Raw genomic sequence first — 25,789 nt, 5'->3', positions numbered from 1 at the left:
CGGCGTCCGGCGGCGGGCGGGGCGGGGCGGCGTTCCCCCGGCGACGGGCCGCGCTTCCGGCGGGCGGCGGATGCCGGCGGGGGGTTGGCAGGCGGGCGGGCCGGGCGGCGGCCGCGGCAGCAGGTACCGGCGGCGGGCGGAGCGTGGTGTGGTGCCCGGGGAGCGCGGCCGGGGCCCTTCGCGCAGCAGCGGGGCCCGGGGCCTGCGGCGGGGGCACGGCGGCCTGTCCGGGCGCCGCCGGGGCGGGGCAGGGGCCCGGCAGCGGGGCTGAGGCTGAGCGGGCGGGCCGGGGCTGGGCCCGGAGCCCCGACGCCCCTGCCCGAGTGCTGCCGAGCCCGGGCGCGGAGGCGGGAAACGCCGAGGCCGGGTCCCCGCTGTCCGCCCCGCCGGAGGCCGCGGCGGGAAGAGCCCGTCCGGTAAAGCGCGTTGCGGCGGGCGTCGCCGTCCCGGCACCTGGGCGGGGAGAACAGGGGCTCGGAGGCCGCGGAGCCGTAGTCACTTGTTGGTGTTGGCGGTGTGGCCGACGGCTGGAGCCGGGGCCGGGTCGGGGGCTGCCCCGTCCTAGCTCGTCCCAGCCCCAGCGGCGGGCGCTGGCCGGTGGCTGCGGGAGGCGGTGTAGGGCCGCTGCGGTGGCGGTGGGGGGTGACTCGCCTTCCCGTTTGGGGCCTGACAGCAGGGGCTGCTAAGTGTCCCTCCGTTACGCAGTTGGCATGTACTGTGGGAGCTTGGGGTTTTCTTGTAACAGCGTAAATAGCAAATCTTTGAGGCTCTTCTGGTTTGAATCTCGAAGTTGGCTCCGGGATGTCACAGGAGCTCAGCCTAAAGGGAACGGGAGGGAATCAGATGTATGGTGGGGAGGAGGAGGAGAGGTGCAGACGCCGTAGGGCCGTGGGTGCCCCTGCTCCCTCACGTGCTCCGTGCGTGACGGGTGGCTCCTGCACGGCGCCGATAGCAGCCTCTGTACTTTGTGCAAGAGCTCCGAGGGAGGAAGCCGAGCTCTGCGCAAGAGCAAACACTTTCAGACCCTGCAGAGAAGCACTAAGAGGAGGTCAGTTGCTAGCTGGGGTGGATTTCCAGCGGGCACGGAGGTGGCCTTCAGCAAAGGGTTTGAGGTGAATGGGGAGGGAAGGCTGCTCATTTAAAAAGCTGTTACAATAATGAAGGGCCAAAGAGTTTCCCCAAGCAATGGTGTGTCTGTCCTGAGTTGGTTGGTCACGGTGCGCCAGACAAAGCCCGTCTGGCTCTTCACCCTTCGATTCTTTCAGGGTAGTAATGCTCTCGATGGTATCATCAGTCTTGATGTAAGGGAAGACTTGGGCTGAACTTTCTCAGTGAGTCTCAGTCCTGGGGCTCATTCATGCGAGTGAGGACCTTGAAGATCTGCTTCTGAGTAACTGCTTCCTTTTTATTGCAATGTGCTTGATATTAAGACAGTAGCAAAGTACGGGGACTTGATTGATGTGTACAGAAAAACAGACTCTTGTGCAAACAAAACGAAACTGGGAGGAGGTGCAGACGGCAGCAGAGTCAGAAAAATAATAGTCATCTCAGAATTGAGATTCCTTTGGGTCTGAGCATTGCTTGTTAATCGGGCAGGGAAGAAGAGGCCACTTGGCTTTTGTAATTCTTTTTTGTGCGTAAGTACAGGTCCGGGGCGTGGTAATACATGCATGGACATATTTTGATGTGTAGATTTGCTTCTGAATTAATAGTACATCTGGAAGAAAAACAGGAAAAGGAAACTGCTGAGTAGATGCGGCTTAGAAATAAATGATGGAGAAGCAGTGAAACTGGAATTGCAGAAAAAAATAGTCTGCATGAACAGCAGCTACCAAGACTTCATAGAGACAAGTGAACTGTCTTCCCTGGGTAAATTCTGGTGGGATCTTGTATAAAGAGTCTTCAGCTCAGACTTTGTGTGAAAATTGTATTTTAAAGGGCTGAGGTTTCTCTCTTTCAGCAGAACATGCTGTTCTACAGCACATATGTCTGTTATCAAGAAAGTAAATTTTTATTAGACAGCAAGTTTCAGGTCAACCAGTGTAGGTGCAGAAAACATACTTAACGCTTGGAAAAATGGGAACAGTTGGCTCTTTAGAGTCTGGCAGTAAGCTTCTGATGTCAAGTGTGATTCTTTAGTTTTTAAATGCTTGACTAGGCTTTTTTACTTTTTAACTCTAGGTACATCATTTTTCTTACCTTATGATTCGCTATACAAGGTGTATCACTTGCATCTTGCCATGACGTTTGTCTAAAACAAGTGGGGTTCTTAAATTGTGTACTACCTGGGGAGATGCTGTTTTTTGACAACCATTTCACCCTCATACTGATACAGTTTGGGCTTTCTGTTCAACGACAGGTCCTGCTTATGGGTCATTTTTGAGTACACAGAGAAAAATGTCATGCAGCTGCACTGTCAGGAAGTAAAGTGTATACCCTTATACTAAGATCCCCAAGTAGTTTCTTACGTCCTAACTCCAGGTCTCTCCTTCTCAGTGTCTGCTAGTTCCCAGGCATTTAGAGGATTATATGTCTCTAAACTGTTCTAGGGTTACCTGATGTGAGACCCCATGCTTTTGTCTTTTGCACTGTTGGGAAAGGGCTGGGGAAGATTCTGCAAAAGCCTTCTAGAGCTCTGTGGGAACTGCAGTCTGGTTCACAAGAAGGACCTGAAATCTAAGAGGTCTTCTGCTCTGGATCCTCCTTCTGTTAACGTTTCTGCCATGGAGCACTAACCTAGAGTCAAGGAATGGAGCTGCCTGCCTGGCTGTGAAAAGCACATGGAGGTATCTGGGGAGTCTGGTCTGCCTTTCCAAGGGGTTAAGGAAGGTTTTGGCAAAACCACTATCCACGGGGCTCTTTCCAGTGTGGAACTGTAAGGATCCTAACGACTTCCTTGTTCCACATGGTGCCACCCTAGGATTAATTTTATGCCTAAGGGGAAATCCCCCAGTGCTGTCTAATAATCAGCTCTCCTGCCTCTGATCAAGCACTGCAAGTTGACTGTGAAGCCAAGTCGTGATCTGTGTAGGGACAAGTGAGGATGCTTGGTGTCTTGCTGGCCCTATGGCAGTACCATCACTGCTCTTGGGAATATTTGGATTTGGCCCCTACGTGCTTCAGGACCTCACTTTGGGGACACTGCTGCTACTGGGCATCCCCAAGAATCTCCCATGAAAGGCATCTCAGTGGATGGCAGCAGTTGAACGTAGGTCCTCTGTTCCCACCCAGGGTGGGAAAGTCCCTGGGAGCTGGGAATGGTGAGGGGCTGCCCTGGGGGGCTGTGAGTGCTTCCTCAGTGTGGGCTGCTGGTTTGTGGGGCTGCTGAGCTGCAGTGGGGAATGCTTGAAGCACACTGACTCATAGGAGTTGGTGCCTGGTGTTGCCATAGAAATTGGATCATCTGCTAGGGGTGGGGAGTCCTTGTCCCTTGGCTCCCCTGCTGCGTGGTTCCAGCATGAGCTCACGGTGAAAGGGAACCTGATTTTTTGCTCCTTGTCCGTTCGAGATCAGAGGAGGTCAAACAGCTCTTGCGGCCCTCACTGGAGGGCAGGGAATAATTTTGCTTGGGTCTCTGCTTGGCTGCAGTGGTCAGACCCTGTGTGTTTGCTGTGTTGTCTTGGTGATCTGCTGCCCATATATGTCTTGCCCTTTTGTATTTTGGGAAACTTATGTCATTTGCTAAGCAATAGCATCCAGCCCTTTGGGAGCCCCAGAGAGGTGAAAACTGTTTGTAAACTGGTGAGTAGCAGAGAAGGGAGGACAGGAAGTCGTGAGCGTGGAGCGATCCAGAGGGAGGGGACAAACGCTGAATATCCAATTTCCTGCACTCTCAAAATGCATCCCCAAGCTTGGTCATGAGTGTTGTCCCAAGCATGGACGTGACGCCTTCCGATGCTCAGCCTCTCACAGTTTTTGTCTTCTGTGCTCACACCCCAGTAACTGTTTCATCATCTTCTCTGGATAAATGTATGCATTCAGGCTCTAGGGATGGAAGATGCAAAACACTGTTGCCCCCCTCCATTCTGCTAAAGGAAATAACTTTACTGTGAATATAATCTTTCCACACAAAGGCGTTGTGCCTCCTCAGATAATCTCTGAATCCTTTGCTCTCCTCGTAATGCAAAACAAGCACAAGCCTGTCTGAGAAACAGCATTACAGAGAGTCTTCCTGAGGCAAGGTATCATTTTGTTTTGCTACAGTTCCTCTTGGCTTGCTGCCTATTGTCCATGTGGTCTGTGTGAGCAATCCAGATCTACGTACTTGTCCTTTTCCGTGTTTCCTTGCTTATTTCCAGGACATTGGCATTAGAGGGTAACAGCTGTTTCCTAGGGGGTCATCCCTAAGAACTGGTACCCTTAGGAGATGCTGCATGCTGAGCTAGCTTGGCCCTGGGTTTGACATATCTTCTGCTCCAGGTGGGAGTGAGAAGTATTTGCAAGCAACAGCAAACACACTGAGCTGTCTGTTTCTTGGACTCTCTTAATTCCTTGGTCTCCTGAGTATTACGGCATGCTTGGTGAAAAATATTCATTCTAGCAATATGGCTTTAAGTTAAAGAGATAATTCCTTACTGCTTGCCGTCATGTAGGAGAAAGGATTTGCTGGGTGATGCTGAAAGGAGATGAAGGTTGTATGTGTATTGTTCTCCCTGTCTTACAGGGAGAAGGTCAGCCTACGAAATCCTGTTTTAAGAAGCTGTTCACGTCTGTGTTCAGATCCCAGCACACTGAAGCACCCACTTCAGTGTTGTTGAGAGCTCTGTCCCTCCCTTATGGGGAGAAGGGGGGATGATTCCTGGGAAAGCTTCCAGCACTGGGCCAACTGTGGAAACAGCTGGGCTTTGTGCCAGCCCCTCGGAGGGAGGGGGAGCTCAGAGCTGGTACAGTGAGTGTATCAGGCAGGGGCTGGCGTAGCCTGTCGCCTTCCTCAGTGTCTTGCTGCTGCTCCTGTTTCAGGGGAGAAACTACTGTGGGCAGAGCTGTGGTCAAGCAGAGACTCGCTGAGAGGGTTGGTACAGGCTCCTGTTGGCCTTCTGATAGCAGTTGGCACGAAAGAATCTGACATATGTCTGACATATGTCGGTGCTCCTGGCTTGGAGGAGGAGGAGGAGGAGTTCCTGCCTGTGTTAAGGGGGGAGGGGAAGTATGATCTCTGGATAAGTAAAGATAAGGGAGGATTTGTGGAAAATCAGTGAGGAGAGGAAGAGCCTCTATGGAGAGGTAAACTTGTGATCTCTGTGTCTCACCTAGCAATCTCTGCAGTCCTTTTTCTAGACGCTGCCAAATAAACTGCGATATTTGGGGACCATGGCTACAGACCCACTCTCAGAGCTTCAGGATGACCTGAACTTGGATGATACCAGTGAGTCCCTCAGCCAGCTCAAACTGGCCTCCATAGATGATAAGAACTGGCCAGCAGATGAAGCCCCTGCTTTTCCCAAATCAGGTAAGTATCCTGCTTGTTTGGGGTCTGGGTTTTGGCCAAAAAGGAATTGTTTGTCCTGCAGTATTATGGTCATACCTACATATACAGAGAGCCCCAGCTCCATTTGAAAGCTTTATAGACACATTAGTCTTGCACCACACCCAAGTGAATTAGCCCTGCCATTGAACAGCGCTAAAAAGCTCAGAGCCAGCTGATGTAAATATACTCTTAGTCCTGTGGCTAGCTGCACTTTGGTGCTGACAGTACAGACATGCTGTAAGTCCTTGAATGTCCTCTGTTACGGTCTGTTGCACGATAGTTTAGCCTTCCTGAGTGGAAGGGTCTTGAACTTCCATGTGGGAAGTGGGGCTGGAGATCCAACTTGTTGCTCTGAAATCCTGTGCTATGGACTGCTGCCCAAAGAGGTCAGGGAAATTAGCTCACGATCCATCAAGCAACCATGTTAAGATCCTCCTGCTCTAAAAAGCCATGATGATGCCCTTGGCACTTGGGTTTTGGTCTTTGGGAATGTTTGTGACACATCTGAACAGTAGTTTCTGAGAGGGTGTACAGTCTGAGGGACACGTATGGACCTCATAGGATTGACAGGTCTATTCTGAAGTTATTCCTGCTCTTGCCCACTCAGAAGGTCAAAGGTGGGCTTCTGAGGCGGACAGGTGCATGAGTTAGTCCCTCCCATGTTGAAGAACCATTTTTTCTCATCCCTCTATCTCTATTGTACCCCTTGCCAAGGTGCTCCAGATCCCTTCTTCTAATTGCTTGTTCCTTGTGTTTTGTGCAGAGGACTCCAAAGGCTCCCCTGAGCCCGTCACTCACCTGCGGTGGGATGATCCCTACTATGATATCGCCAGGCACCACATTGTGGAAGTAGCAGGTAGCGGTCTTTCTGTTTTCCCCTTTGACGTCTTTGCAGCTGGCTGAGGAACGGTCTTTCTAACGGGGTTATGGGGGCATCTGCTATATGCCAGGCCCAAGTGGCCATGACAGCTGGCATCGTAAAGAGAAGGAGCACCAAACTTCTTGAATGTTTGCAATATGTGTAATTTTCCATTGACCTTGGTTAAACTTGCATTCCTTCTTGGCTCTTAGTGTCTTGATTATATTATTAGCAGGACTTGGTTGTTTTTGCTGTGGATGTGGCCCTTGACGATACCCTGAGCACAAGATATGTTTTTTGCATGATAATGCCACAGAAATTACCTAGTTATGGCAGTACAGCTGCAAGGTCCTCAGCTGAGTGAGTAATCCACAGTAGGTCTGGCAGCTCTCTTATATCTGAATGGCCAGAGCTTGCCATCCTGTCCAGAAACAGCATTTACAGAAATCTGAAACTTCTGATAAACCATGGCCCATGGTGCACTGCAAGGAAAGACCTGATCATTCAGGGTCACGAGCATTCGGATTTTCTCTGTGTGGTTGTCTTATCCATATTATTTTAATTACGCTAACCCTCAGCGATTTACTGATGGGACCTCCATAAGAGTTTTGGGGGTAGTTTTTAGGTTGCTGTGGTAAGTCTGAGGGAAAGGTAATCCCAGTTTGTCTTGTGTTCCTTGTTTAAAAAAAAAAAAAAGCGCCTCTTCAACCTGTAGTGACTTGATTCATGCTTCCTCCTTGATTATCTGTAGCCATCTCCTACCCTTCCTATTGCCATTTCTCTGTGCCTTGGTCCCTGCCCCACATGTGAATTTGCAGTGAAGCAGAGGCACAAGCTGGAGTCCTCCTGATTCAGGGTTGGTCTGCAGCAGGGTTTGACCACAGAGGGAAGATTCTCAGTCATTTACCTTGGTAAGAGTTGTCCTGACATCATTCTTTTCTGGGCTGTCTTCTAGAATGAGCTTTCTTTCTCCTAACCTCTCATGTTACATCTTTTGGGGAGGAAAATGATAATGGCAAACTCAAATCTCTGTTGTCCTTTGTCTCCTGCGTCCCTCTGGCTGCTCAGGTTGACAGGCTAGGTGTTTAGCATTTGGGCCATTATGTCCTGTAGCTTTGCCACAAGTGCTTTCATTTGCAAATGTGTTACTAACCTTCTTTTGCATGGGGCTGGAGTTTCAAGACTGGGGTTTATAGAGGTCTGCACCCTGGTCTCCCTACTGCTGGAACTGAGAAGGGACAGATGTGTGGATTCCACCATTTCAGTCATAATAGCTAGACCATTTGGAATGCGAATGGCGGAGGTAACTGCTGTTTCTGGTCTCTGGGAGCTGGTGAGTTAAATGATACTGTTGTTCACTTCAGACAAAGCTCCAGACAAAGTGCTTAGCAGAGAGTTTAGATCAGAGACATTGATAAGACTGGAATGTCAGCCCAAACCAAGGATATACTTTGTGTGCTGCCTCCTGACGTTTCTGCGGGATTTCTGTTCTGAAAAAACATTTTTTTTTTCCCCAAGCTCTCTGAATAGAGTATCACTTCAGTGGAGGTGTGTCTCAGTGCCTGTTGGAATGCAGCCATTTGACATGTTAGTCTAGGATAGCAAATGAAGAATTATCTAACTTCCTGAAAGGATTTTGGGGTGGTATGATGGCTGACTGGGAGGCGCGCCTGCATTCTGAAAGACATCTCTTCCCCATCGTGGTTTAAATTTGTGTTTCTAGTGAGCTCTCTGTCCCTGTCATGTCTCTGAATAGGGCAGAAGCAGCTCGGAGAAGCTTCTGTTGTTGGCTGCTCCTGGCCAATTTTCACCAGTAGCTGGTTTATCTGAAAGCCTGTGATTGTCCCACACACAGAACGTGGGGCAATGCCTTTCTTGGCGTTGGAAGAGCTAGTAGCACGGATCCAGACAGTGGACTTGCTGCCCCATAGTTTTGAGACTCGCTGGTGTCTCATCTCCTGGAAGCAGGATTTATGAAGTTGATCAAAGGGGCCTGAGTTGTAATCTGGGCTCTGGGGTGAAGCTGTTTGTTCGGTTTTCTTGGTCAATAATTAATAACGTTAACTGTTTGGAGAATCAGACAGGGTCGTGTTCTCTGGGCTGTTAGAGGCAAACAATCTGGGAAAATCTGGAAAAATCCTATTAGAAGTAGCCTGGAGAATAAAAATCTCACTGGAGGATTAATATGAAACTGTTTGGATCTGGCTCTACTGACAAGTTGTGCTTGTCAGCACCTTCAGGTGCAAGGAATGCTCACCACGCTGAGCCTGAAACAAAATAGCTCCACCCCAGTTCTCTTGTAAATATTAGCAAACGGCAGCAGATCAAGGGTAGTTTTATCCATTCTGCTGACTTATGAGCTTTCTCTTCTGTGTCCTTCCCTGTTCTGCTCTTCAGAGCAGAAAGCATATGGCGAACTCTGTTCCTGCCTTCCCCGAAATATATTCTGGGATGATGATGCTATTTTGAGACAAAAACAGAAGGCCGGTTCCCATCCTCGGGCTGAACTCCACAATCCCAGGGTTATCCTGTGTGGTCAGAAAAGTAATTGCTTCTTGCTGTGTGGGTTCATGGTGTTAATAACTTATTAAAAGCCCAGTTTTGATGACAAAAAGTTAGCACACTCAGTTTCTAGCTGACCGTAATTTCTGATTCAGTTCAAGGCACGCTGGATTTGAATATCCTGGCTATCTGGCCTAAAGAGGGAAAATAATATCGAAAAACATTTTGCAGAATTTGCTAGAAAAATAAGGGGTTTGGTTTTGTTTTTCACTTAAAAATAGTGCAGCATTTTCATGGAGACTTTCCTTTGTGCCCTATGCTCCTGTGTCTTCTGGGGACTGGGATCTTCCTGGAAGAGGCTGTCCATGGGGAAGGGGCAGGCATGTTATTGCTGTCCCGTGTGGTGGTCTGTCACAGGAGGATGGCAGCAAGAGGCATCCAGGCTACAGTTCCGAGAGAGTACTGTGGCATTTTTATGAATCAGAATATTTTAGTTTTGGGAAACCTTCTTTTGGTCCTGGGATTCAATGCTTTTTTGAAGGAAAGAGATGATACTCTGCCTATCCTTTCAGACCTGCCTTAAGGTGTGTGTTTCTGGACTGTTTTACACAGGCTCTGGAGAGGTCTCTGTGTGGTTGTGTTCTTCTTGACTCCGAGTTCCTCTTTTTGTGAGCATTATAGCAGAGAAATTCGTCCTTACACATGGCTAGGAGTTGGAGCGGAGGTGGCTCGATTTCAGTGCGCAAACCACTTCTGCAAAGTGTGGTTTTTTTTCCTTGCTCACATCACATAGTGTTCGGAGGAACTGCAGACTTCTGGTTGAAGGCTGTTGAGGAACTATCCCAAATTTCTGTTACATTTAAGAGTTTCTGTATCCTCCTGCTAATTCTTATATGGTAAAGGTGCTGCTTCCATCTCCTTTGGGGTTGAGGCAGACTAGGGTGACATAATCTTGGCCTTGAATTTCAGCAGAGGCTGAATTGCAAGAATATGGCAGATAGTTAATAACAGTCTGAAGGAGGTCTCTGGAGATGGCAGTGCCTACTGGAAACCTTGGGCTGTGCAGGAAGAGCAGGGCTCTTGGCAGCTCTCTGGCAATGTGTTTCTTCCTCATTCTTCTGTCCAGTCCAAAATACTGCTCTCGCCTTTGTGGTCAATATGCAAGCCTGTAGCTACGAGGTGCATCAGCATTCCCATTTTACACAATAACTGGCTTTCTTCCTTTTGGGATAAGAAAACTGGGGCTTAACATATGAGTGGCATATGAATTTTCCACTGCTCTGGAGGCTCAAAGTTGTTGTAGCAGTTGTCAGGAGACTGGCCATCATTATTTACTTCAACTATGTAGTCCCTGCCCAGTAACTTCAAAGCTTTGCTGTAGCTCAGAGCATGTTTCTGCTAGTTTTTGTGGGAAATCTGCTGCCTGACACCATTAATTGGCAGTCTGCAGGGCTGCCCTCACAGAGAAGGCGTGATGCTAGTGTGCGTAAGACCTGCGATTGAAGTGGGAAAGCAAGGCAGAGAGCTGGGGGTGTACCTTCTTGCGTGTTACTAGACTGAAACTGCAGTTTCAACAGTGAATCTTTTTTCAATGGTGAAACTGGTACCAAACCTACCTGAAAAGAATTGTGGCTGGTTGTTGGCTGCAGGTGCCAAAGTTGTAACTAGGGCTGATGATTTGCTGTTGCTGTGGGTGATTGACATGGGGAGGTAAAATCGATCTTGGAGCACCAGTAGGTGTTGTTTCACTAAGCAGGCGAAGGTAGAAGTTGCAGACAAAACTTGTGTTGAAGTATGTTGTAGTGTGTCTTTGGTGGCTAATAGGCTCAGCAAAGGCCTCTGATAACAAGGGTCCTTTTCCCTTCCAGTATGGTACATTATTATTGGCTCCATTAATACAGGGTGCCTGCATTTCTGCTGCTTTTGACTGTAGTTTCTGGCTTTGACTTTTTTGTTCTTTTAAAGAGTATTTCTATGATATGGAATGATAAGTTGCTTCTGTAGAATTTGGCCCATCCAAAGCAAGCCCAGCTTGTGCACCATGTTTTGACATGCGAGATCAAGGGATTGGAGAGTTCCTAAGGGATTCTGCATTTCTAAGGGAGACCAAGGGAATGGAGAGTTTCTTTCTAGAGCCCTGCTCTGCTCAGGCTCCTGTCTTGATAGGCCCGTGTGGGTCTGTTGAGTATATAGCTCTAAGAGTGATGGAAAGGGGCTGGGTGTGGCAATAAATGCCTTTGTAGACCTCTCCCTGCCCAGAGAAACCTTTTTTCTAATTGGCAGTTTATTTTTTTTATTCAGAATCTACTAAACTTTTTTTTTTTAAAGCTATGGGTGTGTTGAAGGTCTGAATTGTCCCCATCCTCAGCTTACTAGTGAAATTTAGCTTCTTGCAAAACAATCTGTTGGATGTGTTATTCATATGGTATGATCCCGTTCTCTATATGCTTCTGAAGTTGTTCAAAAGACTTTGACATTCAGAATTAATTGCGTTTAACCCTTTTAAAAGTGGCAGTACGGCAGTTGCCATGTTGGTGGTAGGGGAAGTGTAACAGTAAGGGCCAGAAATTTGACTGTGATTATACAGAATTAGTTGCAAATTCAAGGAAGAGACTTGGGAATCACGGGTAGCTGTTACTGCCTCTAATTGTTCGATAAGGTTGCTTTGAAGAGGAGCAGGGGGGAAAGATGACAAAGAAGGAGCTTGACTGCTGCAAGAGAGCAACTAAATGCATCCCAGCGGCGATCTGACTAGACTCTGAGACTTTATACTCAATATTACTTTCTGGGAAAGGGTGCGAAGCTTGGCTTGCTATAACTTTGTTTCTGTTCCTCCAGACCAGGGTACACTTGATGGGGCCCAACCAGGTAGGTAGATTTTTTGTGGCACTAACATTTGGCACTGTAGATCATGGTATTCCTTTAGCATGACTGTGGCCTGTAGCTGGACTGTCTCAGGGGAGCCCAAACTTTGCTCAGCCTTAGACTGCACTGGCAATTTTTCAGGAGTCCAAAGGCTGCACAAAACTGTCATCTGAGGGCTGCATCTCTGCTTCAGGCACAGCAGAATCATCTGAGCCAAATTTGGCGTGTGGGCTTCACTTTGGGGCTCTTGGGTCTCAGTGTAAATCCCATTCCTCTTCTGTCATGGTGGTGGCCTGCTTGGACCAGTTCAGTTTGAACTCAGATTTACTTTGTTGTCACGTGTGCTTTGGAAGTTCATCCTGGGATTGCTTCCTATTCCTTCATATGATCTGCTGCTGTGCTCATGTGCTAAGCAGCTGGCGCTTAAACTGGATTCTCCAGCTGAACGCAACGGTTATCTATTTCTTCTCTATTTGGCTGCAGAGGTACTGTGTTTTGGTAACTTGTTCCTCATTCTACCCTGAAGCTGTGCTAGACTGCTCTGTGCTTGCTGAGCATTTCTTAATACTCTCTGGACTTCAGTCCCAAGCCTGAAGAACTTGGCTGCTGGTGCTTTCACACTTCTCAATGTAGATGAAAACTTCTTTTGGTGTGAAATTCTTTCTGCTGTTTCTGAACAGCGGGCCGAGATCTTTGCACAGCCCATGGAAATGCTGATCCTCACTGCCTCTTTATGTGGGCTCTTCTCCCCCATTTGCCATGCTTTCAGGCATCCTCCTATTTTCCATTCTTTAATTTGACCCTTTAGCATATTTTGTATCAGTTAGAGCTGTAGTCACTCGGTAAGGCTTTATGATTCTGGCAGTGTTTGGATATTGGGCATATATAGGTGGAAGATGTCATGTATTAAAACACTTCTACTTTGAGCTCCCTACTTTCTTTTCCTGAGGAGCTAAATCCACTTTGGAATTCAACAGACAACTAAAATCTACTATACTTAAACACTGCCCCGCTGTGTCATAAGCTTGGCACGAACCTGAAATTACATTAGAGAAGTTTTTTACTGACAGTGGCTCTGATAAACATCCTAAGCTTTGTAAAACTTGTGTAGTAATGTTCCAGAATTATGCAGTGGTGTCCTCTCCTTGACCCTGAACTCTGTTAATTTTGCTGTTTTACCAATAACACTAGCTTTTGGTGGCAAGTTTTATCCGTCTGCACTCTCTCAGTATCAAAGTACCAGGATAATCCCATTTGAATCTTTCATCGAGGTGGGCCCTCAAGCTGAGGGTACCTGGTGAAGGTAGGAATGAGCAGGGTCCCTGGACTGCAGTTATGCTGCCAGTGAGTAGTATGACAGCCTCCAATTGTGCCATAAAGGCTAACAGATATATTTCAGGAGAAATACCTAGAAAAACATAGCAGGATTTGCAAGTCAAGCATGTATTTTCCGTGTTGGCTGTACAGATTCATTTAATGGAGAGTCCTGTCTCAGGACAGTACTGCTACCTTGACATGAATTTCTGCTCTGATACGTTTGTATTGCTGCAGGTTGCCATCTGAAACATTAGCCTCAGTATTTAAACTTCAGCCCTTTTAGAAGTATGGTCCTGCACTGATGGCTTGGAACCACAGCAATGATGTTGCTTGCCCCTTGTCTCAGAAGTGCACTGGAAATGCTGCTCTTCGGGTGAGAGGAAAAAACTGAGTTTGGATCTTCAAAGCACCATAACGAGGGTTTAGGAGAATTAGTTTGTCCATCAGTGCTAAAAGTTAATATCTCTTTAGATGAGCAGCTGTCTTGACTGGAGGGGCTTTGCATATTGGCTGCTGTCTTGCTCTTTTTTTGGTAAAAAAAAAAATCTGAATTACATCCTATAAAGAGGTAGTTTAATTCCAGTGTAGATTGAAAATATTTTTTATGTATGAACTTAAAAAGGTACGCACATTGTTGGGGTGCTCTGTGAGTACTGATGGTATATAATTGCTTCTTTGTTGGTTTGTTGTTAACTATTGAGCATTCCTCATCTGGGAGAGGTAGGAGACAGCCTGAGAAGCTGATTACCTCATGGTCTATAGTTGTGTTCAGTGGAAACTTTAGCTATTTGCAATTGCAAACAAGGGGTGAAAACCTAGATATATAAGATTAATACTGCAAACAGGAAAGCAAACAGTACAAGGATGGAGCATCTGGGAAAGATGAAATGTGATAAGAATCTGTTTGGGTCGGAGTCAGAGAGGCCACCTGCAGGCAGTTTCCTCCGACAGCCAAGAATGAATGGAATGGGCTTTAGGTTCTTGTTTATAAATTGGAACAACTGATTGTTCAGCTTTGATGCTGAATTTTGAATTTTGTCATGTCTGGAGGAACCAGACTGATCTGACATATGTCAGGTGGAAACAAGATTGGCAGTTGGTTGTTTTGAAAGTGTCTGTGTTGACAGGCTGAGCTCAGTGTGATGAAACTGGAGTGAAACCCAGAACTCCGTAATGGGCATGCTGGTTCCTGTGTAGGTCTCCTGCATAAATTAATTCTGATTTGGAAGGCAAAATGGGCCACTCCTTTTTTCAGTCATCCAGGGGACTATAGATTATCTTTTGGTGTACTTGGCCCTGGAAATTATCCAGGGGAAACATGCCATCTCCCCTTTGGCAGAATCATGGATTGTCCATTTTTTCTTTACCAGCGATCCCAGACCTTTTCACCAAGGCTATATAAGGAACAAGATTCTAGACTTTGCATAGACCCTGCCATAGGGTTTCATGTCATTCCAGAGGAAGGTGTTTAAGCTATGTCGTTCCTGACTTGTGACTTGTCAGGTCTGGATATCAGTGCCCGGGAGCCTGAGCTGAGTGTGTGGCCACCCACAGCATTGCAGGAATGTGGTGCTGTACTGCAGCTCTTCACAGCCAAGGCCTGCCTTGATCAAGCTTGCAACCTGCTTCTGGCCCTCAGACCATCCAATCTGCTGTGGAATGCAGCCTCTCAGTTAACTGAAGATAGCATCTATTCTGACTTTAGCACAGAGCTATGATCTGCAAAGATGGTCTTTCTGACCATTCTCTTTCATCACTACAAAACTCAACAGATTCTTGGATGCTACCATCTTCTTGCTGCTTTGTGCAGGCAGGACCCTTTGTCTTCCAGATAAAGACATACGAGCAGCTCAAGACAACTGTGAAGAGTCACAATATGCCATATTTCCTGCCCAGGACTTTGTAGCCTGGACCTTTGTTTTATAGACAGCTTATGTGCATTAGACCCAGCCCTGAAGCTCATAGCCCTAAAGCTCCCAAGAAACTCTGGGTTAGGCAGAGAGTGGGCTACCGTGGGATATGCAATGTGATGTTGGTCTTGTGGCCTGGCTGTGACTGTATCTGGTTGTTCCAGATGAGCCTTGCATCACTCTCTCCTAGTCCTGCATTCTGGGTCATGCGACCTCCCTAATTGCCCCTTACCTCCGCATGTGTATGTCAATGTGATGGCCTATGCCACCCCTTTCCTGGTCTGTACCTAGTGCTGCCTCAGTGTCCCTAGCTTTTGTAGAGGTTCTGGCTTGTGTGCATCAGTAAATTCTGTCTCTTGTGTTGTCTGGTGAGTGACTTGAAAATGGGACTTGCGAGGGAAAAATACAAGTGAACAAGTAGCAAGAGAATCTGTTCTTCTGGCCAGGGCGGGGGTAAAAGAGGGTTAGTGCCATCTTAATGTCATGGCTGGTGTATGTGAGTTCTGTGGCTGCTGTTTGCAGCACCAAGTGGTCATCCATTACTAACAAACCTCAGGTTTGCTGTTCGGGGTTCAGTTTGAGATCTCAGTTGCTGCATGGCAAGTGTAACCAAGTGGTAGTTGAGGGCCAGAGCCCATGCAAAGGTGAGAAAATAGCTGTATGCTCTGCATATTGTAAATCAGTGTGGGGAAAAGGATATATTTCAAGAGGAATGATGTATTGCAGGGCTGTCCTGCATAAGTAGTGATCCTTGGTGCTTTTCTGTGCTGTGGTCTGTATGAAGTGGTTGTGCCATAGGGGAGGAGGGAGGGTGTTGTTGAGTATAACCTCAGTAGCCCCTTCCACTGCTCCATGCTCCTTCTGCTTGACAAGAAAACACAGCTCTTGGAGCAGGGTGAGTAGCAAGAAAGATGGGAAGACTTTAACCCTTCACACTAAAGGAACCATTTCATCTCCACTGGTGCTAGAAAGCAAGTCATCCTTATGGAAATGGATTGGGCGTTGTCTCTGGGTGAGAACCGGACTTTCCCTCAAACTCCGTATGTCCAAAAGATTTGTGACCTGGTTCTTACTTATCTAAATCTCTCAGTTCCCCTAGCATGTTGGCTAAGCTTGTCCATGCCCATCCACTCAGGTTTTGTTCACGGGGCTGAGATCCCTGCTGGCAGAAGTCTGCTGACGTATGAAGATTTGCTTTGGGGAAAACTTGGCTTGTTGTCTCTGAAGCCTCAAGTGGTGGCTGGGAGTGTCCTCCCTGAGATGAGGATGCTTTATGGCTTATTTGGCTGCAGCGTGATGGGGTCTGTTTTCTGCTGGGTTTTTACATAGAATGCTTTGTTGTGCCGCACTTTGCAGCTCCTTCCAGCTCAGGTTGGAAAAATATCTCTGTGGATGGAAAATCTAGGAAGCAGTGAACAGCTGGCTCTGCAATCCCCCTGGAGAATCCAGCAGCCCTACTTGGTCCATCTGTAGAAGAGGCTTATGATGATGTTTGCTTCTCATCTCTGGGATGTGGCTGGGACTGCCCTGTTTCTAGGAAATTTCTTGGTTTCCAGGGTATGAAATGGCTTCATTCTGTGTGCAGGACTAAGCTTCAGGTGAAGCAAGAAACAAATGCACCAGACCACAAGCGGTTAGTCTGGGACTGTGTGCAGGACGGAAGGAGTGGTTATTGTGCCTGTGAGGGGCGGTTTTCCCTGTGCCTCCCTGGGCACACGTGCATCAGGAGCTGTGCCCAGTGGCAGCACTGCTCTGAGCACTCTGCTCTGTACTTGAGGCCTCCATCCCTGTGTGCCCCAAGGCATCCTGGCTTCCAATCCTTCCTCTTCTTTCAGGGCTGGAGCATGGACTCTCTTCTCCATTCACACTGTTGACTTGCCAGGCCCTTGGTGTTCAGGTTTCTGCTTCCATACCAGGTCCGTGGTAACTCTGCTGAAAATCAGGTTTAGCTTTGCTGGCAGCTGTAGCAATCCAGATTTCTGCCTTGTTTTTGCGGTTTCCCGTTTTCTGTTTACCCCTTGCTGCCAAGACCACAGTGTAGTCCTTAAACTCCCTGTAATCTCTGGCATTTCATCTGCAGGTGATGATAAATATGGAAGGAAAGTAATTTTGTTCAGTGCCTGCCGGATGCCCCCAAGTCATCAACTTGATCACGTGAAACTGCTGGGGTGAGTAGTGTCTTAGGAGGCTGCTGTTAACTCCTTAAGCCTGACATAAGTCCCAGGTGCAGGATTCCTGGGGCCAAATCTATCTGCAGTGGCTTCTTTAGCTGGACACGTCCTCCCAAAGTGCTTACCTCCATTGCTGGGGATGCAAATCGTCTGTTATGGCACACAAAAATGGGTCCCAAAGGGAGGAAGAGCCTCTCTGTGGCAGAGCGTGAAGTGAGTTCAGCAGTTGTCTCTTCTCAGGTACCTGAAATTCACACTGGACCAGTATGTGGAGAGTGATTACACACTGGTATACCTGCACCATGGCCTCACCAGTGAGAACAAGCCATCCCTGAGCTGGCTGCGGGATGCCTACAGGGAATTTGATCGCAAGTGAGTAACGCTGCAGCAAGCAAGGATAAAACATGCTGTTCTCTAGCCTAACATAAAAGATCTTCCCCAGGCCCTCCATGTAGCTTGGTGATCATAATTTACTATCACTTATTTCTGCTGCTTATGGAGGTGGGTTGTTGTTTAACGCAGGCTGAATCATGGGATAAACAGCTGCTTCTGTAGCTTGGGTAAGTGCATTCTGCACTGGGTTAAAAACTGGCTGGACGGCCAAGCCCAGAGAGTGGTGGTGAATGGAGTCAAATCCAGTTGGCGGCCGGTCACAAGTGGTGTTCCCCAGGGCTCAGTGTTGGGGCCGGTCCTGTTCAATATCTTCATTGATGATCTGGATGAGGGGATTGAGTGCACCCTCAGTAAGTTTGCAGATGACACCAAGTTGGGTGGAAGTGTCGATCTGCTGGAGGGCAGGAAGGCCCTACAGAGGGACCTGGACAGGCTGGATCGTTGGGCCGGGGCCAACTGTATGAGATTCAACAAGGCTCAGTGCCAGGTCCTGCACTTGGGTCACAACAACCCCATGCAACGCTGCAGGCTGGGGGAGGAGTGGCTGGAGAGCTGCCTGGCAGAAAAGGACCTGGGGGTGTCAGTTGACAGCCGCCTGAACATGAGCCAGCAGTGTGCTCAGGTGGCCAAGAGGGCCAATGGCCTCCTGGCTTGTATCAGGAATAGTGTGGCCAGCAGGACCAGGGAGGTGATAGAGCTCCTGTACTCGGCACCGGTGAGGCCGCACCTCGAGTGCTGTGTTCAGTGTTGGGCCCCTCACTACAAGAAGGACATCGAGGTGCTGGAGCGTGTCCAAAGAAGGGCAATGAAGTTGGTGAAGGGTCTAGAGCACAAGTCTTATGAGGAGCGGCTGAGGGAGCTGGGGTGGTTTAGTCTGGAGAAGAGGAGGCTGAGGGGAGACCTTATTGCTCTCTACAACTACCTGAAAGGAGGTTGTAGCGAGGTGTGGGTCGGTCTCTTCTCCCAAGTAACAAGCGATAGGACGAGAGGAAATGGCCTCAAGCTGCGCCAGGGGAAGTTTAGGTTGGATATTAGGAAAAACTTCTTCACCAAAAGGGTAGTCATGCACTGGAACAGGCTGCCCAGGGAAGTGCTTGAGTCTCCATCCCTGGAGGTATTTAAAAGACGGGTAGACGTGGTGCTTGAGGACGTGGTTTAGTGGTGGACTTGGCAGTGCTAGGTTAACGGTTGGACTCGATGATCTTAAAGGTCTTTTCCAACCTAAACAATTCTATGATTCTGTAGTTACATCCTTTAGGCCAACAGGCAAGCAGCAAAACCAGGACCCGGTGCAAGTGTGTCAGCCTCATGGTATAATTGTTGCTTCCTGGTGAGGCTGCTCACTGCTTCTCGGTGAATCTTGGAATACAGTAGAGCGTGCCCTTAGGCTGCTGAGTGGCCTGACGCAGCTACAAAGCATGGGAGAGCAGAGGCCGTGGGTGCTGGGGAGTGGTGAGGCTCAGTGCAGATGGAATGGAGCACCCAGGGTGCCTTAATCTTGTGGAAAGGTTGGTTCCTCTGCTTAAAGTGCAGCTCATCCTTACTTAGCTTGTCTTGGCAGGTACAAGAAGAACATAAAAGCCTTGTATATTGTGCACCCAACCATGTTCATCAAGACCCTGCTGATTCTCTTCAAGCCTCTGATCAGGTAGGAAGCGCTATAGGAGGCTCACCCACATCCTCACACTGCAGGGGAATAATGGGGCATTCTCAGTGGGGCACAAGATGAGCCCAGGCTGCCGAACCTACCCTGGAGTCTCTCACCTTATGCTATCTCCTCCTGTTTCTGAGCTCAGAAATATTCAGGTACAAGAAGTACTGCTTTGGGAACCTACAGATTTTGTAGCTCTGTGCTGCTCCCTTTCTGTCCAGCCAAGTAGAATTAAAGTGTTGCTCTTTAGCAGAAGTAAAGGCTTTGCTAATAATGAAAAAGGAAGTGAGAGCATCAGTCCAAATTAGATTTAATTCATTGTGTTGATGCTGAAATCCTAAGTCTGTGAAATAATTCACAGTAAAACTTTCTCCAGCCTACTGCTGAACTTAGGAAGGAGAAATCCAGCGTTTTAGGGAGCCTGCTGCTGCTAGGGCTTCTAATGTGACTTGGAAAGTCTTGGCATCTCCTGGTAAAATATATGGAATTAGAGAGCTATGTGGGCAACACCTCTGCTGCTTAGCTGTACCTGCCCCTTTGCCCCATTGATGTCTCTTGCAGACCCCTGCTCTCCTTGCCTGTAAGAAGTCTGTTCTGATACTGGATTTCCTGATTCCTCACTTACCTGCTTTTCTCTTGTTTTTCAGCTTTAAGTTTGGACGAAAGATTTTTTACGTGAACTTCCTTAGTGAGCTGGAGGAGTATGTGAAGCTGGAACAGTTGGGGATCCCAAGCCAAGTGCTGAAGTGAGACTGCTGCCTGTCTCCCATTTCCTTAGGGCTCTGTGAGAGGGGACTTTTCTGGAGGAATGGCAAGGGGAGGAAGAGATTGTTCCACTCAGGCTGTGGTTTTGGAGGGAGTGGTGACAAATGGCCTTCAAGACTTGTTTCTCTTCATGCTCCTTCCTGTGTGTCCTTGGCCTCAGTTCCCAGTTCTGTCCTTGAGTTAAAAATCCTCCTCCAGTGGAGCACCAATCCTGCCTCTCCCACTCACCCCTCCGGGGCTTTCTGCAAGCTGCTGACCTTAACACTGACCTGGAGCTCGTGGTGTGCATCTGCTGCGTCTGAGCACCTGCTTTGCTCACTCTGCATAGTTCAGCTTGTCTTTGGGGCTTCCCAAAGTTGCCACAATCTCGGTCCTACCAGCTTGATTCCCTGTCCCTCTCACACACGCGCACAACTGTCTCATCACAAGCAGTGCTGTCCTGGCCTCCTGCCCGTGCTGTCTGTCATCTTCAGCTACTCCAGCTCCTGATTCCAGATAGATATTCCTTTCTCTCTGCTTTTTTCTGGCAACCAGATGTTTGTTCTTGTTACCCCTCTGCTCCAGAGCTGCCTGTCCTGTTTTTGCATAGGTGGAATCAACCATGCTAGGCTGGAGCTGTTACCAGTGGGTGTGCAGTGGGTCATGTGCAGTGCTGCGTTCGTGCTCTTTCTGGGAGGTGGAGTGGCTTTTTACTAGTCTGTGTTTTGCCACAGATACGATGAATATCTGAGATCCCTGCAGAAACCTTCACAAGTGCCCCAGAAGCCAACACCCCCGCGCCCACCACTGCCAAACCAGCAGTTTGGAGTCTCACTCCAGCAGTGAGTATCTCTGGATTGTGTTGTCTTTGCCCTGACTTGCTTGATGTGAGGTCACTGTATTTATAACTGAAAAGCAGCAAAAGTGGCTGTAAAATTTCTTGCAGTTCAGACTTCCTACAAAGCTTTAATCATTCTTCTGAAGAACTCTGTGCTCATGTCAAGATCCTGACTGACTCAGTTCAGTTCCACCCTCTTGATTCCCCAGCTAGATTGTATCTAAATTAGGATGAGATTGTTTCTGCAGCTAAGGGCACTATGGGAGGAGCAAAATAAGGACCATGGGGACAGCTTTATGCCACTAGAAACTTCCTTTAAGCAAAGGAAGTCTGTAGGAGGCTGATGGAGGTGTCTTTAGGGCTATGATATTTTGATTGAGCAGTGCTGCAGATCTGTTTCTTAATTTTTTCCATATCACAGATTCTATTTTAAAAGCAATTCTATTCACCCTTGTACTGATTCCGACCCCCCATTCCTGCACGGTGACACAGGCAAACACAGACACTGGCAAGGGCTAGTGATACCAGCTAAGTGTTGAAGGTATTTTTAACTTTGAGTGTGATTTTGACTCCCTGGGGAATGAGGAGGAGCCAGTACTGTGTGGCCAGACACATCCTCTGAAGCAATCTGGGAACACATTCCCCAGCTTCAGCACACCATTTGCAGACGTAACGCCCGTGGTGCTGCGTGCCTGAGCTTGTTAGCAGCCTGAGAGGGGTGAACAGCTCCACGCTATCAAGTGGTGCAGACAGCTGAATGCGAGGGTGGCAGTGAACACCTTGGCGTCACTAGGTCTTCCCTGACAGCCACTGGGTTGATATATCTTCCATTACAGGAATGGGGTGGGTAAACTTATGCCATATATATTTCTCTCATGTGTCAGCTTCTTTCTGCCCTTGCTCCTATGGGGAAGGAAAAAGGAAGCTTAACCCTTTTCACCTGATTCATAACTAGCAGCCTTGCCTTCAGGGAAGCCCTTTGCCCTGACACCTACAGGCTATGATTTCTACAGAAGATGGAGAAATATTCCCGTGGTGTAGGAATGAGCTCATACTTGCTCCAGTGAATGATGTAGCATGATGGGTGAAGAGGAGAGAAGGCTGGAATAATGGCTGAACCAGGGACTGGGATAGCAAGATCCTATGTGGCAGAGCTTGTGTGGGCAACTTCAAGACTCAGGGGCTGCATGCAGGGCAGGGAGGACCAGTCCTTTGTAACCTTTTGTCTCTTCCCGCAGTCTCAGGGAGAAGAGCCCTGATCAGTCTCCTGTTCCTCTGGTGGTCAGAGACACCATTGCTCATTTGCAGGAGCATGGTAAGTGTTCAGGGTAAGCCACAGCCCCTCTTAATTCCATGTCAGTGGCCTCTCCTCCACCCAAGTTCCCATCCAGAGTGTGGTAAGATAAAGAACAGCAGTCTAGAACAAGGTGTAAAGGCCTGAACTAGGTGAGTTAGCCTTCAAGAGAGATTGTGCAGGGCTTAGGAGACCTCTTTCTTCCAGTCATCCATACTCCCACTTGTATAAGAGTAGCAAAATGCTCCTTGTATCCTTTGCCTAGTAGTGGAAGCAGAAAGAATTGCCGTACTCTAAAAAAGGGACTTGTTGACATCTGTCTGAAAGCCCCACAGCGTGGATTTATGGTTGTTAAGACCAGCATTTTTAGACTTTCGCATGCCTGATCTTTCTTCCGATCTGCTCTCACTTCGCAGCTCTTGCTACAGAGGGGATTTTCCGGAGATCAGCAAATACACAGGTTGTCAGGGAGGTCCAGCAAAAATACAACATGGGTAAGTGACCAAACTCAGCAGAGCCCCTCTCATTCCCTAACTACTACAGTCCAACTGAAACTGTGTTGGAACTCATCCATCATGGCTCCTCTCCTTCTCTGATAGGCCTCTAAGTGAGGCCCCATCAGGGTATGACCTGAGTTGCAAGAGAGAGGCATCTGATACTTCTTCCCTGTGGAAAGCATATTCCTTCCCACTCATGTTCCCCTCGCTGCCCTTTTCCTTCCTGAAAATTTCCCTCCTTCTCAGAGTGGGATATACCATCTTAGACTGGTTATACTGGAGGGACTGAAGGAAGAAACTTGGTCATCTGTTTCATTTGATGACTTCTAAAGATGTAGTGCTGGATTCAGCAGTGCATTGCGTGTGCCTTTGGGGCACATTTTTCCACTCTGCTAGAAAACGTGGCGCTTTAAAAGATGTTCTCTAAAATACTGCTTCCCTAGTTCTGGGCTCTGACCACTGTGTCCTGTTCTTTGGAGGAGGTCCTGCTTTGGCCAGTGAGCACTGAGTCTCTGCTCTACTTTCTCAGGTGTGCCTGTAGATTTCCAGCAGTATGAAGATGTCCACCTCCCTGCTGTGATTCTCAAGACCTTCTTGAGGGAGCTACCTGAGCCCCTCCTCACTTTTGGCCTCTACAGCCATGTTGTCAACTTCCAGAGTGAGTTGTAACAAGAGTGTGCTATTCCCTGAATGTTGCGCTGGCCAAGGGCAAAAACATCTTCGGGGGGAGCAGCCCTGCATGCGATACCCTGTGACTGCAAACAGGGCTTTCATCCGGGTGGGTGCTAAGGATTCCTCGTGGACCTGCTTGTCCTGTGTCTCTTGATTTTTAGGTGTGGAGGAGGTGAATCGCGTGGATGTTGTTCGCAAAACACTTCAGACTCTGCCAGAAGAAAACTACGAAGTGCTCCATTTACTGACAGCCTTTCTGGTGCAGGTGAGCTGCTCCAAAGGTGGGCAGTCGTATTCTAGTTCAGTTGCCAGTGCCTTGCATCAGCTTTTTGACTGCCTGCTCCCTCTTCTCCTTTGAGAGGAAATGAGCGTCAAGCTAGGAAATTGCCTTTCTTTACCTTATGTTCTTGTTATACAGAGATCAAGAACGATCATGATGAACTAGCCTAAGCAGTTGCTTCTCATAATGCTGAGAGGTGTAGGTGGGCATTAAGCCCATGTGGTCTGTACCAGGGAGGCTGAAAGCTCCCTAGAGTGGAGGTACAACTGCAAAATATCTGAGTAGAAGATTAGACTAGAAGAGGGGTCTTAGATCCACCCTACAGAACTTTCTGCTGCCAGGAAGCCACTGCAAGGCTATTCTAGCCAGAGGGAAGATGGTTTTGTTTTGAATGGTGATCTGGACTGTAGATATTGGCTGACAGTGCTCTTGGTCCTATTGTTATGATATGGCCTGGTGCTTAAGCCATAGTGGCAAATGGCAAGATACTGCTCCTCACCTCCTGAATGCTGGATGTTATGTGTTTCTCCCAGCTGTTTTCTGGCATTGGGCCTTCAGCTTCTCTCTTCCCATTTGCCCTTGGGAGTCTGTCAGCTCTGGCTTTGGGGAGGGTAGAAGGCAGCTGCTGTGTTGTTCTGTAGGATTCACAATGGTCTCTTTCCTTCTCACATAGGTCTCTGCTCACAGTGACAGAAACAAGATGACAAACACCAACCTGGCAGTTGTGTTTGGCCCAAATCTGCTGTGGGCCAAAGATGTAGCCATCACCCTAAAAGCCATCAACCCCATCAATACCTTTACCAAGTTCCTGCTGGACCACCAGAAGGAGCTTTTTGAGGATGTGGAGGCCTGAATCCAGGCCAGCCCACACCAGCACACTGTGCCCACCTTCCCACCTTCTTTCCCACCTTGTCTTGGAGCTGTGACCAAGCTGTCTCCAGTGCAAAGGGACCATTGATCCTCTGGGTGATGAGCAGGGCGAGGGCTGCGGAGATGGTGGAGAAAGTGTGTAAGTAAGCAAGCAGGAGACCTGCTGCTCCGGATGGGGAGGGGAGCTGGTCTCCCAGCTGCTGAGAGTGGAGTCCTAACCCACCTGCCAGTCTGTGCAGCTCCTCCAGGGCTCATCACCGATCTGCTGCCCTATCAGATGACCTGCCTTCCTTTCCTTCTTCCCTCACATGCAGTTTTTCTGCCCTCCTGGTCCCTTCCTCAGCAAAGATCTTTTTTGTTTAAGCTCCCAATAGCCCCAGCTCACCACCTTTGCCTCAGCTGGGCTGTCTGGGCTAGGGCAGGCTTGCTGGGTTTTGTGGCAGAGATGTTCTTGCTGCGAGTGCCATCTCTCAGCACTGAATGTGCATCCTGCCCTTCCTCAGAGGCACCTGAAGCAGGGAAGGGAACCAGGCAGCCCTTGTGTTTCAGGTAGCGGCATGTCCTGCACTTGCAAACACCACTCTGATGCCATGCTTTTGGCGGGCAAGTGGAGGACAGGCTCACGGCACATGGGCTGTATTACCTGTCAGACTCCAATACAAGGAAGCTGAATTTAGCCCAAACCCCTCTGGGGCCACCCACTCCGGATACTATTCAGTGTTTGCTGGGGTGTAGTGGGTGAGGAGCCTCCCGTAGTTACCCAGCTCAGGCACGTTTGTCCCTCCAGCAGCATTTCCAGCCCGGCTGGGAAGGTTCATGCCAGACCTGGCTGTGCGGGGCGCTGGCTGGGGCCCTTTGGCAGCTGGTGAGTCTGAATGGCAGGGAGCAAGTGCCCTGGTGGCACTGAACTGCTGAACACTATGAGGAGCACCGCCTTTCCCTGTGGCAGCAGCACAAGGCCTCTTCTCCTCCGTCAGGCGTGTGTATCTGTGCTGGCTGGCACAGACCGCCTTGGCTAGTTGTCTTTTTGAGCAGAACTTTCCCCAGCGCAGTGTGACAGAGAGCATGGCCTTGAGGGAGTGTCTAGGGACTGGGGCTAACCCTCACCCTGGAGTGCACCAGGCCTGGATTACGAGTTTCTGCCCAGGTGCTGAGCACTCATGTGCCAAAGCTGTGAGGGAACAGCTATTCCATGCCAAGGGCCTTTGCCCCGTCTCCTCCTCGGTTCATACCTTCCTTCCATCCTACCATGGAAGCCTGGTCAGATGCATCCTGTATGCCCTGGGTGCGGCTGGAGAGATCGGGTTGTCCACGAGGCACCTTCCCAAAGCAGCTGCAATACTGTTAGGGCATCACTGTTGGCTTTGGGTTGCAGCATTCCCATTACCTGAGCTGAAAGAGATCCCTCTCCTTAGCCTGGGCCCGGCAGGGATCTAAGCAGCCTTACTTCACTGGTGTG

At 48.7% G+C, this 25,789-nt stretch overlaps 1 protein-coding gene across 4 annotated transcripts; it reads left to right on the top strand.

Annotated features, from left to right (window-relative positions):
• Nucleotides 1-44: 44 nt before the first annotated feature.
• Nucleotides 45-25,728, top strand: ARHGAP1 (Rho GTPase activating protein 1). 4 transcript variants are annotated; one of them, XM_082317388.1, is made up of 14 exons: nt 45-123; nt 5,266-5,449; nt 6,231-6,323; nt 16,756-16,836; nt 17,001-17,088; nt 17,332-17,463; nt 19,046-19,132; nt 19,783-19,881; nt 20,614-20,721; nt 21,956-22,032; nt 22,428-22,505; nt 23,038-23,166; nt 23,342-23,445; nt 24,134-25,728. In XM_082317388.1, exons 2-14 carry the CDS (start codon nt 5,311-5,313, stop codon nt 24,311-24,313), a joined length of 1,395 nt encoding a protein of 464 aa, XP_082173514.1. In that variant the 5' UTR covers nt 45-123; nt 5,266-5,310; the 3' UTR covers nt 24,314-25,728. The 4 variants fall into 4 exon arrangements, with proteins under 4 accessions (XP_082173514.1, XP_082173517.1, XP_082173515.1 ...); XM_082317389.1 differs by lacking the exon at nt 45-123 and adding an exon at nt 301-416; XM_082317390.1 differs by lacking the exon at nt 45-123 and adding an exon at nt 4,899-5,011.
• Nucleotides 25,729-25,789: the final 61 nt, after the last annotated feature.

This window comes from Platalea leucorodia (assembly GCF_965183815.1).
Source record: "Platalea leucorodia genome assembly, chromosome: 7".
NCBI classification, from domain to species: domain Eukaryota; kingdom Metazoa; phylum Chordata; class Aves; order Pelecaniformes; family Threskiornithidae; genus Platalea; species Platalea leucorodia.
Note: the sequence above shows the minus strand (reverse complement) of the source record. Positions and strands in the feature narration are given on the sequence as shown.

What these genes read in the sequence shown, in the direction of transcription:
- ARHGAP1 (XM_082317388.1), top strand. Translation starts at nt 5,311, where the DNA reads ATGGCTACAGACCCACTCTCAGAGCTTCAGGATGACCTGAACTTGGAT. An exon ending in CCACATTGTGGAAGTAGCAG is followed by an intron (nt 6,324 to 16,755) that starts GTAGCGGTCTTT and finishes CTCTTCTTTCAG; the next exon opens with GGCTGGAGCATGGACTCTCT. An exon ending in CTCTTCAAGCCTCTGATCAG is followed by an intron (nt 19,133 to 19,782) that starts GTAGGAAGCGCT and finishes CTTGTTTTTCAG; the next exon opens with CTTTAAGTTTGGACGAAAGA.